Below are 12,237 nucleotides of genomic sequence, written 5' to 3' on the forward strand. Positions count from 1 at the left end.
CCTCTGCCCTTACATAAGGCGCCCGGCCGGGCCCTGCCCTCCCTCCCCGCCGGTAGGTGAGGGCCGCGGGGCAGCCCGGCCCGGCCCGGCCCTGCCCGCCATCACGGGCCGGACACCGCGGCTGCCGTGTGCGGGTGTGTGAGGGAAGTTATTTCCCCCTCCGCCCTCGCAGCCGCTTGTGGGGTTTCTTTTTTCTTCTGCCTTCCCTTTTCCTCACTTCTTCATGAGCCAGGGCTGCTCGTTGTCCAGCCCTGGGAGCCCCACCTGAAGGGCTGTGTCCCGCTTTGGATGCCCCAGCACAGGAAGGACATGGAGCTCTTGGAGCGAGGCCAGAGGAGGGCCAGGGAGAAGCCCAGGGGGCTGGAGCACCTCTGCTAGAAGACAGGCTGAGAGAGTTCAGCCTGGAGAAGTGCAGGCTCCAGGGAGACCTTATAGCAGCCTCCCAGTACCTGAAGGGGCTACAGGAAAGCTGGGGAGGGGCTTTTTGCAGTGGCGTGTTGTGAGAGGACAGGGGGTAATGGGTTGAAACTGGAAGAGGGGAGATGTAGGTTAGGCATTGAGAAGAAATTCTCTAGTGTGAGGGTGGTGAGACACTGGAACAGGTTGCCCAGAGGATGCCCCCTCCCTGGGAAGTGTTCAAGGGCAGGTTGGATGGGGCTTTGAGCAACCCTGTCTAGTGGGAGGTGTCCCTGCCTGTGCAGGTGGATTAGAACTAGATTATCTTTAAGGTCCCTTCCAACCCAAGCCTTTCTATGGTTTAAGCCACCCAACCATGGTTCTCTAGCCAGCCAGGCATTTTGTTGAGAGCTGCAGTTAGTCCCTATGTTGCTGGAGACTGCTGTGTCTGTTGAAGGCAACGGCAGAGGAAGGGAGGAGAGTTTTCCAGGGCACCTGCTTGGGGCAAGTGCTACTGTCAGCCAAATTGGTGCTGGAAATGGGGAATCATGTTTTGGGAATGGGGAGCAGAGCTACAGGACCTGGGCCTGCATCCTCTGTTGTGGAAAGCTGACAAGGGACACTTGTGCAGAAACACAACCAACCACGTGCCACACCAAGCAGCATTTTATGTAACAAATAAATGCTTGAAATTCTCAGCTCCTACTAATAGGGTAAAGTCTACTGGCAGGTTACACAAATGACCATTGCAATAGAGGAAGTGAAATTTGAAACGTGTTTTCAGATCCTCTGGAGTGTGTGTTAGAGCTATGAAGCCCAAGAGAATCACTTGGGAGTTGCACATCTGGACAGCCCATGTTAGCCATAGGCAGTTTTCATTATAGGTATGGTTTTAAGTACATTGAAGGGACTATGTGCTTACAAAGTTAATTGTGCAAATTAGGTGAATTCATTAATTCTGTGGTGTGCAGGGCCATGCGTAGAGAAGCTACTTTGGGAACCCTGAGTTTTCAAGAGCTTAAGTTACTTGGTTTCAATAGCAGAGTTAGGGGAGGAATGACTATTCTTTTTTGACCCTGTATGATAGCCTAGTACTTCATTTTCTAAACCTCATCACTCTGGCAGAGGCCCTGTACTGAAGTCTTCCATGTTTTCAGCACATTGTGTGACTATTAGGCTGACACAAAAGGTACATCCCACCTGGAAGTTTAAACTTTTGAATTCAACACTGTCTGTGCTAGGTATTGTGTGTGAAAAACAAGTTTTCAGAGGGCAGAAAGACATATTTTCACAGTGATACTTTCTTCCCTCCAGCAACCATCAAGCTAAATGTTCTACCTTTGCATGAAATCTGAAAATGCTTGTTCTTACTAAAACAGTTGAAAGAATTTATTTAAAACCAGCAGCTTCAGTCAGTTTTAACCTGTCTTGTTCTTGGAAATGGCTAGGAGTTTTTGACTGAAGTGTTCCTGAGCAGTTCATCCTGATTCTGATGCTCAAAATGGATACTTCTGGCCTAGGAAGGAACAGCTGGGCAATAGTGAGAGTGGAGGAATCCTGTAATGGAGAATGAGTGGCAGCCTGAGCTACATATACATACTATGATGTCTGTAAGTATGTAATTGTGAGCTACATGGAAATAGATTTGTGATAATCACCTACAATGTGCAATTAGCAACCAAAAATGTACAGCTTAGATTGCTTTAATGATGTTAGATAATCACACTCAATGTGAACAAGGCAGAAGTTAGGGTTATGTGAGTCCTGCATACAGGCTGGAATAATGTCCCCTATTCCTACTTTCAATCCCTTGGCCTGCTAGCCCTTTGGCTTCTCCCTTTCCCTCACAGCCTGTACAAGTCTGCCTGGTTGCTCTCCTCAAACCCCTGGCTCAGAGAAAACACACAGCAGGGGAAAACCAGAGAATTATTTGGGCATGCCTGCTGTTTTGAATATCCAGGCAGAAAACTGCAGTGCTGCCCAGCATTTTTATGGTGGTTAGAGAATGTCTCTTTCACCTTGGACCTTGTAACCCTCGGTGCATCTCAGTGTGCTGTTGCGAGAACAATAATGTTTCAAGGTCACTTACTCCACAGAATTAGCTGAGTTCTTTGCAGAAAATATGGTTTCGGTTTGGAAAACATTAGCCAACTCCAAAGAAAACAAAAAAAGGCTGGATGGTGCAGCCCTGAGGTACTAGCCAATGTGAGTATGCATGGCAGAAGCTGTCCATGAATCAAACAAAAATGTATTCTTGCAGCCAGACAATGAGAGCAGTTCATAATATTTTGGTGTTTAAGGAGTAATGGGCAGTTGCAGCGTATTACTCCTTGTAACATTAGAGAAGGTAAGATTGTTAGGAATACATTTTAGTGTAGAGTTGGGAGCCAGTGTCACCCTGGCACACACGCAACATTCTCTTGCTGGAGTGCAACAATCCCTGAATACACTAAGCTGAGAGATTTCTGCTTAGAAACACTTGCTTTTGCCTTACCAGGGGCCTAAGATTGTACCCAGAAAGGCATCCTCACAGCACAGTGTTGACACATCCATGAATAAATATTTCAGCCATGAAATCTCTCTCTGTCTGAACAGCTTCACATCAGAAGCAAGCTCTGCACGCTATCCCAACACCTAAATATTTCTGCTACCTCATTTCACCCCCTGTGATGTTTTGCTTTTGTATTATTTGAGAAGCAGGAGGCCACTGAGATTGTATGAGCACTCTCTGCTAACCCAGCCCTCACAGAGATCAGGCAGCGTGTCTGCAGGCAGTGTTGTGTGCAGGAGAAGGGTAACAATAGTTTTGCTTAGAGTTGGCTGGTGCTAAGGAAGGTCCAGTTTTGCAGTACTCTCACGAGCAAAATTTCTGCTCACAGCAAGAGTTGTGGCTGCATGGTGGATTTTGTACTGAATTTTAGGTTGACACACCTGGTTAGCTGAATTAGAATCCATTCTGGAGCTTTGGAAGTTTGGAAAGTTACAAGTTCTGGCTTCTTTCATTGTTGCTACTTGCTTAGCATTAAACTCCAATAGGACACTGCTCTGAATGTGAGGAAATTTTCAGACAAGGAATTCTTCTCATAGATTGGCAGCCAACACCTCAGATAGTTGTCATAACCAGAAACTGTTACATACGTGTAGCCTGGTTCCTGCACTGGAAGCGAAGTGATCAAGAGAGCCACAAGTCTGTTGAGCTCCTGGCATTTCCCTCACTTGAGCACAAAACAAAATGGTTTCACCCTGGCTAAACACAACCCAGTGCTTAATCCTGACAAAACATACCCAAGTTAACTGTTCCCCTTGGGGACTACAACACTTCTGGTGTATCTACACTATCAAACAACTCATAGCATATTCCCAGATCCTGATCCTATTATTGCCCATACTAGGCAAACAACTTTGGATGCCCAGGCTCTCCTTAAGTATTAAACAGATCCTTCTGTCCAAAACAAGCTCAAACATTGTCAGGGTGGATAGTTTGCTCAAGGGGTAATTAATTCCCAAGCACTATGGTTGAGACTGTACCACGGTTAACACTTGGCCTGGCACTGAACTGCATTCAGGCAGTTGCATTTGCCAATGTAGAAATAGCAGGTCTGCCACAAATGTAGGTATATTCCTCAAAGCAAACACAGATGCTGGAGTGTGGTGACTCTGAGTCTCCAGGTACCAGGATTTTCCATATAGTAATTAATTGAGGATCTCAGTATTTACTTAAAGCAAAAGAGCTGGTGAAAAATACCTCTCTGGCCCCCAGCTGCAGTAATACGACAAACACACCTTAGACTTGATCCGTCTTAGTTCCTGTCAAAGAGCAAGGGGTTTTAAGCAAAGTTTTAATTGCCTCCCAACACAAAAGAAAAGTTGAAAATACTGATTGCTGTGTTTCAGCATGTTTCACATTTTCTTCCCAGGGGACAGATGTAAGAGGTAGATAGATTACTCAAGAGCTGAAAAGCAATTATATATTATACAAGAAGTTTAAAAGCAGCTTCAAGGCCATCTTGCCAATCTCTTTTTATTTTTTTTTATTATTTTTTTTTTGAGAGAGAGAGGCTAAAATATCTGAAGGACAGCTGACTTTTTTAGTTGCTTCCCACTAGAGATCTGGCAGGCTGTTATACATTCTCTACTTTCTTTGCAGTTACCAATTTTCTAATTAAGTCTCTGTGCCTGCTCCCATTAAATCAATCAGAACATCACCACTGATTGTGATGGGAACAGGAGCATGCTTTAAGGGCTAGATTAGTAGAAAAGCTTGGCATCTGTAATTGGGGCCAGGTTTTCAAAAGAAGTGGCAACCATGTGGAAGCCAAGTGTTGTGGTGGGAGCCACTCTCAACCCTGCATTTGCCATGCTGGCCTCAGCTCTGGGTGTAGAACACTTGAAAACTCCAGATTTAGAAACCAGTGCTTCCCCAGTGTGTGTAGTATCAATTAAGAGCTGTCAGCAGCCTAGGGAGAGGCAGTCAGCACTCTTCCTTTTGCCTGTTTGAAGCAGAGAGTTTGGTGAGTGGTCAAAGAGGAACATCCAGGCCCTGAGGTTGCAGGGACATGTCTGAAGTGCTTATGCTGTTAGCAAGGCGAGAGAAGCAAAAGCTGCTCATCCTGAACCCAGGGAGGGTTGAAAGTTCTGGCATGTAGAGTGTTTTTATGAACAGTAGGGTGTTTCTTTGTTGTGTGCTCTTATACCCAAGTCATTGCGAAGTTTGCCAGCTGCTGTCATCAGCAGTGTTTCCAATGAACAGTCAGGCTTTCCCCAGACCAAATAGCCTTTTGTTCTCAATAAACAAATGTGGCAGTATGTCATCAGCTCAGCTCAATCACTCCTCACTCAAGGAATCTCTAACTTTGCCTTCTCAGAAGTACAGGTTTGCTCCATTGACTTTTGCGAGCCCCGGTTCCTGAGAGCCTGTGGGGCCTCCTAGGGCCAGGCACAAGGAGAGGAACTGCTGAGTGTCCTCCCAACATGAAGAGAATGGACTGGGAACAGCCGCTAAACCTGCTGCTAACCAATTTAATCTCCTATATATCAAATAGTGTATGCATGCTTTAGTATATAATGTTTAAAAATCATAGAAAATGTATAGTTTATTTTAATCTTAAAAAATAAATTTTGGTGTCACTACAGCACCAATTTTATGATTCCCATGACTGAAGAATGATCTTGGTGTCCTTACAGTAATCAACATACAAACATGCATACATGTATGTTGCTGTATCTTTACTAATACTTTCTTCAGCTACCTGTTTCTCTCCTTACTACTCTTCTAGTGGGTTCTACTGTTCTTCCTACCACCTCATGGACAGGGATGCTCATGGGCTTGTCAATTCAGGTGAGTTCTGCTACACTTTGTTTTTTATTTTTCTTAGTCTTCTGGAAAACTCATAGCTCATTAGGGTTGATTATTTCAACACATTTGTTACCAAAAAGTTGCAGATCTTCTCCAGGAGTATGTATCCACCAAGATGTATCTACAAGCAGGGCAATAGACACATCTCAGTTTAAATGATTGCCATATATTGTGTGCAAAGGCCAAAGGAATGGACTGAAATTTTGTGCCCATCAGCAACTCACATCTTGTGGTAATAGAAATCACAGAGATATGTAAAATTTCCCCATGTAAAGCTAATGGAGCCAAACCCTCCACTGCAAATAACCACCAGACTTGTTTATTAAAAGTCTTATGTCACCATTCAGCAATTTTTTTTTTTTAAAAAGGTCCATTTAAAATAATGAAGCAACTTTTCTGCGAACTTCTGAAAACAAATAGAATCTGTGCAATAGCATTGCAGAAGTAGAACAGCAATACAAAAAGCAAACCCTTTTTATTAACATTGCTTACTTTAGCCTTTCAGTATCAAGATAAAATGAGTACATGGGATGCAACTTGTGAATAACTGTGCCTGGTGCTTTTTTTCCTCTCCCATTTGCATCCTATGTGCTGATTTCATCTTGATACTGAACAACTAAATATTTTTTCCAAAGGACTGACAATCAAATCCATAAGGTATGCAGGTACCTAAATCACATGGAAATCAAGAGGACCTTGTTAAAAAAAGCTTTCATGCATGTTGGCTTACAGGGCCACATTTTGCATCTCAGGGCATCTCTCACTTTTGAGCTGTTACACTGCAGTATGGGGAGAGGTAGCACAGATTCCTCCTTTGCTTGAGTGTTAATGATCACACAGAAGACTCAGTAGGGCTTAGATCAAATCTATGGGTGAAACCAGTCTCTGTTATACCTATTCATCTCAGTGAAATTGTGGCAGAGTTGATTTTAATTAGCATGACTGTTACATGTAATGTGCCTTAATTTTTAAACTCCAGTCACATAGGCTTATGTACTTACACTGGTCAATATCTTTTCCCCTGCATTTTTATTCAAATGAGACGTTTTGCTAGAAACTCACTGTTACAAAGATTTAGATTTGATTTTTCAGAACTTCGTACAATTTTCTCAGAAACCTGTTTTTGCCTTACAACATTCTTTATTGCAGCTTTCTTGTACTTTGTTTTCTTGTACTATGCAGTATCAGATTGTACTTGTCAGCCTTTTTTATTTTCCCTCAAATATTACACTTTGTAAAAATGGTTACTATTTCCTTTTGTGGCTAGCACCTGTGGGACTTTCATGTACTCCAGTAGTGAACAGGAACATCAAGAAATATAAGCCAAGAAGCAATAATTTCAAATTGCAGTCCTGATGTAACAATCCTTTCTATATTATATGTGGGAGATACATGGGCCTTCATCATGATGCGAAGTCTGCATCAACTAGAATCTGGGGAAGATGAATAATCCTAGATAAGATTCAAGATAACATGCAGAAACTGAACTGGTTTAGAGTGTTGTACAATGTATGCAAGTTATCACTGGTTTAATCGTTGTAGCCCTTGATGTGTAAAGTCAAAGCATTTAGGCTCATTTACACCAACTGCTCACATTTCAGGACCTGAGACAATCAAAACAGTTTTTTACATAACCTAGTATATATTGGCTTCATTATTTTTTTCTGCAGTCACCTTGTAGTTTTTAAGTCTGATTTCTAGGACCTCATAAAGATCAGAGCAAGTACTGTGTGAAAGAGATCTACTTCTCTTCCAAAGCACAGTGTTCCTGTTTCTGCTTCTGAGGAGATAAGGTCTGTGATATGTTTGATGCTCATATTCCTCTCTTCTTTGGGTCAGCAGGTAGGAGCTGTCAGTGTTCAACACTTGGAATGAAGGAACAAAACACTTGGCTGTCTGGCTGCAGCTTTTAAAGTATCTGTGGGAATCTGCTCCTTGAAGCTTTGCAATATTATACCGATAGCTAAAGAAGGTAGAGCAGTGGAAGGATAAATAGACTGCAGGTGATAAACTGTAATAAGTGGGATTTATTTCATGGCTGCTGCCATCGCATTTCTCAGATGTACATGTCTACAGTTTGTGTGTGCATGCATAAATGTCTTTCTGCCTTTATATTGTTGAATTTCTGTAGTGTTCACAACTAGCAGTGAGCAGACTATCTAATCCATTGAAATAATGCACATTTTTTTTCCTTTAAAAGCTAGAGATAGACCTTGCTTTCTAAACAAGGGGAGATTATTTGACTGGAATGGTTACAGCTGGTTTCCTGCCTTGTAGTCAACACATTTCTGAGTTCATAATAATTAGTTTAAGGGTATATTTTGTCCAGTTTCCAGATATTACTGTAAAAAGAAAAAATTTCAATTTGTAATTTCAGGCTAGTGGCAAAATATTGAACATTTTCATACTACAGTATAGATTGTTTTCAGTCCTACAACCTTTGGGCTGTAATGACTTAATTCCCCCACAGCTGTTTGTTGAGGAATTATACCTACTCCTCCAGGGACTGAGCATGTATCCGAGACATGATCAGTTTGTGGCAGTTAAAAAAGTTACTGCTTGCAAGTTAAGTTGCTGTGGACCATGCACATATTCATAGCTTACCCCAAAGTGAGATAAAGTGCCTTAGACAAAATGACTTTCATTTGGGCATGAGCTGAGTGTTTTATTTAGCCATTGGAGCAACCCAAGAGAAACTGCTGCTGGCTGGTGGTGGGTCAGGAGAAGAGTGGTAACTCAGGAAGTCACTAACTCAGTTGTATTTAATCACATGCCCAAAACCAGATGTCCCTGCTCCACACCTGCATGATTCCAGCCTGATGAAGCAGGCAGCAGCAGTGAAAGTGCAGAAGGCAAGCTCCTATCTCTCTGGATACAGAATCAATGGCTTCAGTAATCTGGGAGGCGTTGATGTTCATGCTTGCATGTGCCATAGATTATTGATGTACAGAAGTAAAGGTAAATACTATCAATTCAGAATTTTCCTCTCCCAATCCTAAGGAAGCTTTTTGTACACTCTGTGCAACTTCGAAGTATCTCACAAGTGCCTTTTTCTCCATTAATATCTCCTCTGTCATTCTGCATCTGTGCCAGCCAGGTACTGAACACTAGTGCTGTGATTTCACAGCACTTTCCCAAGATACCAATGAATGCACTGGATTTTCATACCTAAAGAATCAACCCGCTGTGATAGCCTGTAGGGAATCAGTCACTCTTGGCCTCTTGTTAATGGGAGACAGGCCTCAGGCTTACTGCTGTGTGGCTGGAGTTTGATAAATCATTGCACATCTGCTGAGCTGCTGTAACTAGGCTCACACAGGCAAAAAAATGCAAGGCAGCATGACTTCACTTCTCTTCTGCTCCAGGCTGAATTAAATTCACCTCAGATATTTGCTCACACACATCATCACTTGCTGCAAGGTCACTGGATGCACAGTGACATGGGAAACAATTCAAACTTCATGAGGAGTATGAGCCCTTCATTCTTTATGATCAAGAATGATTCTAGTGGCATTTTGCAAGGACAGGGTAAATTTGTATGGGAGTCAATAGATGGAGTGTGTCACTACTTTATAGTTAAATTTCTTGTGCTCTATCAGCTGAGTATAATTTTCTTTCTTATACCTGTTCCAAGCTTTAGGGTAAAGTTCATTTGTAATGATAAGCAGCTGTTTTGTTGCATTAAAGTGATGGATGGAGTTACCCCCGCTGATACGCAATTTCTTAAATACTTCTGCATCCTAAGGAATGAAGGATGCTCTCCACGGAAGGTAAAATCACTTAGATGAGTTCAGAATTGAGCATTGAAATTCAGGAGCCCAAGTGCTGAGCCAATGAAGTATTCAGGTTGGGAAGGAGGAATTCTAGCATTCCACCATTAGCAGGAGTTATGCTTCAGAAATGTGTGGTACCTTTGGAGAGGCAGTGGAAAGCATCGAGTGGAGCAGCTCATGGGAAAGCACAGCCTGTGATTTCTCCCAGACACAACCTGAGGCCCACGAATAAAAGAACAGATTTCCATTAATCATACATCCCTACATTACTACTATGCATGGCCTAAGTCAGCCAGCAGTATTAGTAATTCCCATTCTATGGATTTCTGAGTGAGGACAGCCTGACTATGACTTCTCCTGAGTAGGGGCTGCAGAGCAGAGGAGTGCTACACTGATACTGTCCTCTCATCAGATTCTTTCACCCTTTATCATACCTTCTTTCTAATATTAGGGTTGTGGGGTTTTTTAAAGAAAAAGTTCTAAAAGCCAAGGCCTGAATTAAAATCCCTGCCGACCAAATGTACCCTCAGTTATCCATAGAGTAGCCCCTGCAATAAATGTTAATGGTTGAAGACAGGTGGTTCCCACAGATGTTACACTGTGTTCAGCTTCAGTCTCAGGAAGGATGGTTGTGCAGAGCTGTTCGTATTGTTGAGGTTCTTTTACAGATCTCACCCACAGTCATAGTATAATTCTTTCTGCTTCCAAAACACAGGTTTCAGCTGTGGAGATTTTAACAGGAAAAATACCCAAGACACACATCCTCTTCCTGTGCCTGGGGCCACCCTCATGCTTGTATAGAGGGGAGCCCCTCCATTTTAACCATATTAACAGAAGTCCATCAGAGCAAAAGCAGAAGGAGCACTTTTACACTGCATTCATCAACACATGAAAAAAAAACAATCTACGAGGACCAGTTATGGACTTGTTCCACTACATGTCACAAAACAATTGTCTCTGTGCATGCTGGTGCTTTTAAAGCTGACACTGCTGTTGACTTAAAAGCTGTTGCATGACATCTCTCCATTAAGTACAGACTTCCATATGTACAGCACCAAGGTGAACAAATCAAACGTACATTCACATCACAACCAGAGAACTGCTGCAGTGAACATGTCCTCCGGAAATTCTCAGATCCTTGCCCATGTCTTATTATCATATTTTATATTACAAGTACCAACATAACATGATCACTTCTATGAATTTTATTACAATGATTTGGCAACCATCTTTGTGTTCATGTTGTATTGACAGATGACTGTTCCACAAAAAGTGGAGTCTCCCCAGATTGGGGAATGCTGAGCTCTGGTTAAAGCACTGATCTGAAACTCAGTAGCTCAGTTTCTTGTTCTGCCAGACTTGCAAAGTGGTCTTGCTTCAGTTTGGATGTATTTGATATATATGGATATATTCAAACTGTCTGTTTTAGCACCAAAGTTAGAGATAGATGCTTTCTAATCCAAGTTCAGAAGAGACCTAGGGGCCATGTTCAGGCTGCCTTTTATACACGCTCATATTGCTATCATATCTGCTTCCTGGCTGATCCAACAATGGCCTGAGTAGCGTTATGGGGGGCATCTAAGTGACTGTCAAAGTCCATGTGTCATGCAAGGCCATCTGAATACAGCCCTTTATCTCTTTGTCTCAGCTCCCTCACCTGTAATGCAGGGACAGTGACATGCCTCAGCAAAGCTACAGAGATGTTCAGACACCGGTGAAAAGTGCAACATGGCTACTTTTGTAGGCAAAGATTTACTATGCTGAAACAACATAAGGGGACTTGGTTTCAGAAGAGTTTGTCATCTGCAAGAGCTTACTCCAGACAGAATATCTGAGAGTTAAAACAGGAATGCAGTAGTTAGCAAAAGTGCACCCTGGCATCTGTAGCAGCAATTTTACATTGTCTGTGCTGTATTCCAGCTTAGCTGTTTCCAGATGGCACTGTTTTACAATTTCCTTTTGCACTTGACTGCTATCATACATGTATATAGTACAACAAAGATGTACACAAGGGTGAATTATTGCTTGCTCTTTGTTGTACATTCTTTCCCAAACATCTGGGGCTCTATTTATGTGGCATTTAGTCTTCCTCAGAAGAGTATCTTTGCCTGGAAAAACAATATATGCAGCAGCTACAGAAGATAAGGAGAAAGAGAACAGTATGGCTAATAATGAGAACACCAACAGCAAAAATGTACAGAGTTTTGTCACAGTAATCCTGAGGCTGATGGAAAGGTGGGATGAAATTTGGCAGGTACACAGAAAAAACCCAGTAGTTCCCAAGAATGAACCAGAGAAAGAGGAAAAGGCTGAGGGTTAGATGGATGTAGTACTTGTGAGCATTCTGCCTCCAGGGATATTCATCATCGTCATCATCATCAATCACAACAGACTTGGAAAGCAGCTGCCTCATCCTGGTTGAGTCGTACAGCAGGAGAGTCACCTGGAAGCATTGGAGGAGAAAAAGGAGTAAGTGAATTGGGTGTGGAAAGTCTGAACAACTTCTAGCCACTGCCAGCCTTTGGACCAAATTAAAATTGGGTGTGGGAAAATAATGCCAGAGAAAGCTGAGGAGCCACAAATGAGGCAGATCCAAATGGAAAATAATGCATTTTTGCCCACCAGTTTATTTACCAGTGAGATTTAGACCAGGTATTGAAAAAACTTGCCAATGGTAAGGATAGAAAGGCAAGAGAACAGATTATGTAGGGA

The 12,237-nt window shown here is 42.5% G+C and overlaps 1 protein-coding gene across 1 annotated transcript in view; it reads right to left on the reverse strand.

Moving 5' to 3' along the window:
- The window catches only part of DHRS12 (dehydrogenase/reductase (SDR family) member 12), a gene marked incomplete at its 5' end in the record, with an annotated part of 41,179 nt that extends 29,211 nt beyond the window's left edge, over nt 1-11,968 (reverse strand). Inside the window, one exon of the mRNA XM_009993750.1 lies at nt 11,859-11,968. Within this exon, the coding sequence (XP_009992052.1) occupies nt 11,859-11,968 (110 nt within the window). The remainder of the gene's footprint in view (nt 1-11,858) is intronic.
- Nucleotides 11,969-12,237: the final 269 nt, after the last annotated feature.

This window comes from Chaetura pelagica, unplaced genomic scaffold (genome assembly GCF_000747805.2).
Source record: "Chaetura pelagica isolate M959 unplaced genomic scaffold, ChaPel_1.0 scaffold323, whole genome shotgun sequence".
NCBI lineage: Eukaryota > Metazoa > Chordata > Aves > Apodiformes > Apodidae > Chaetura > Chaetura pelagica.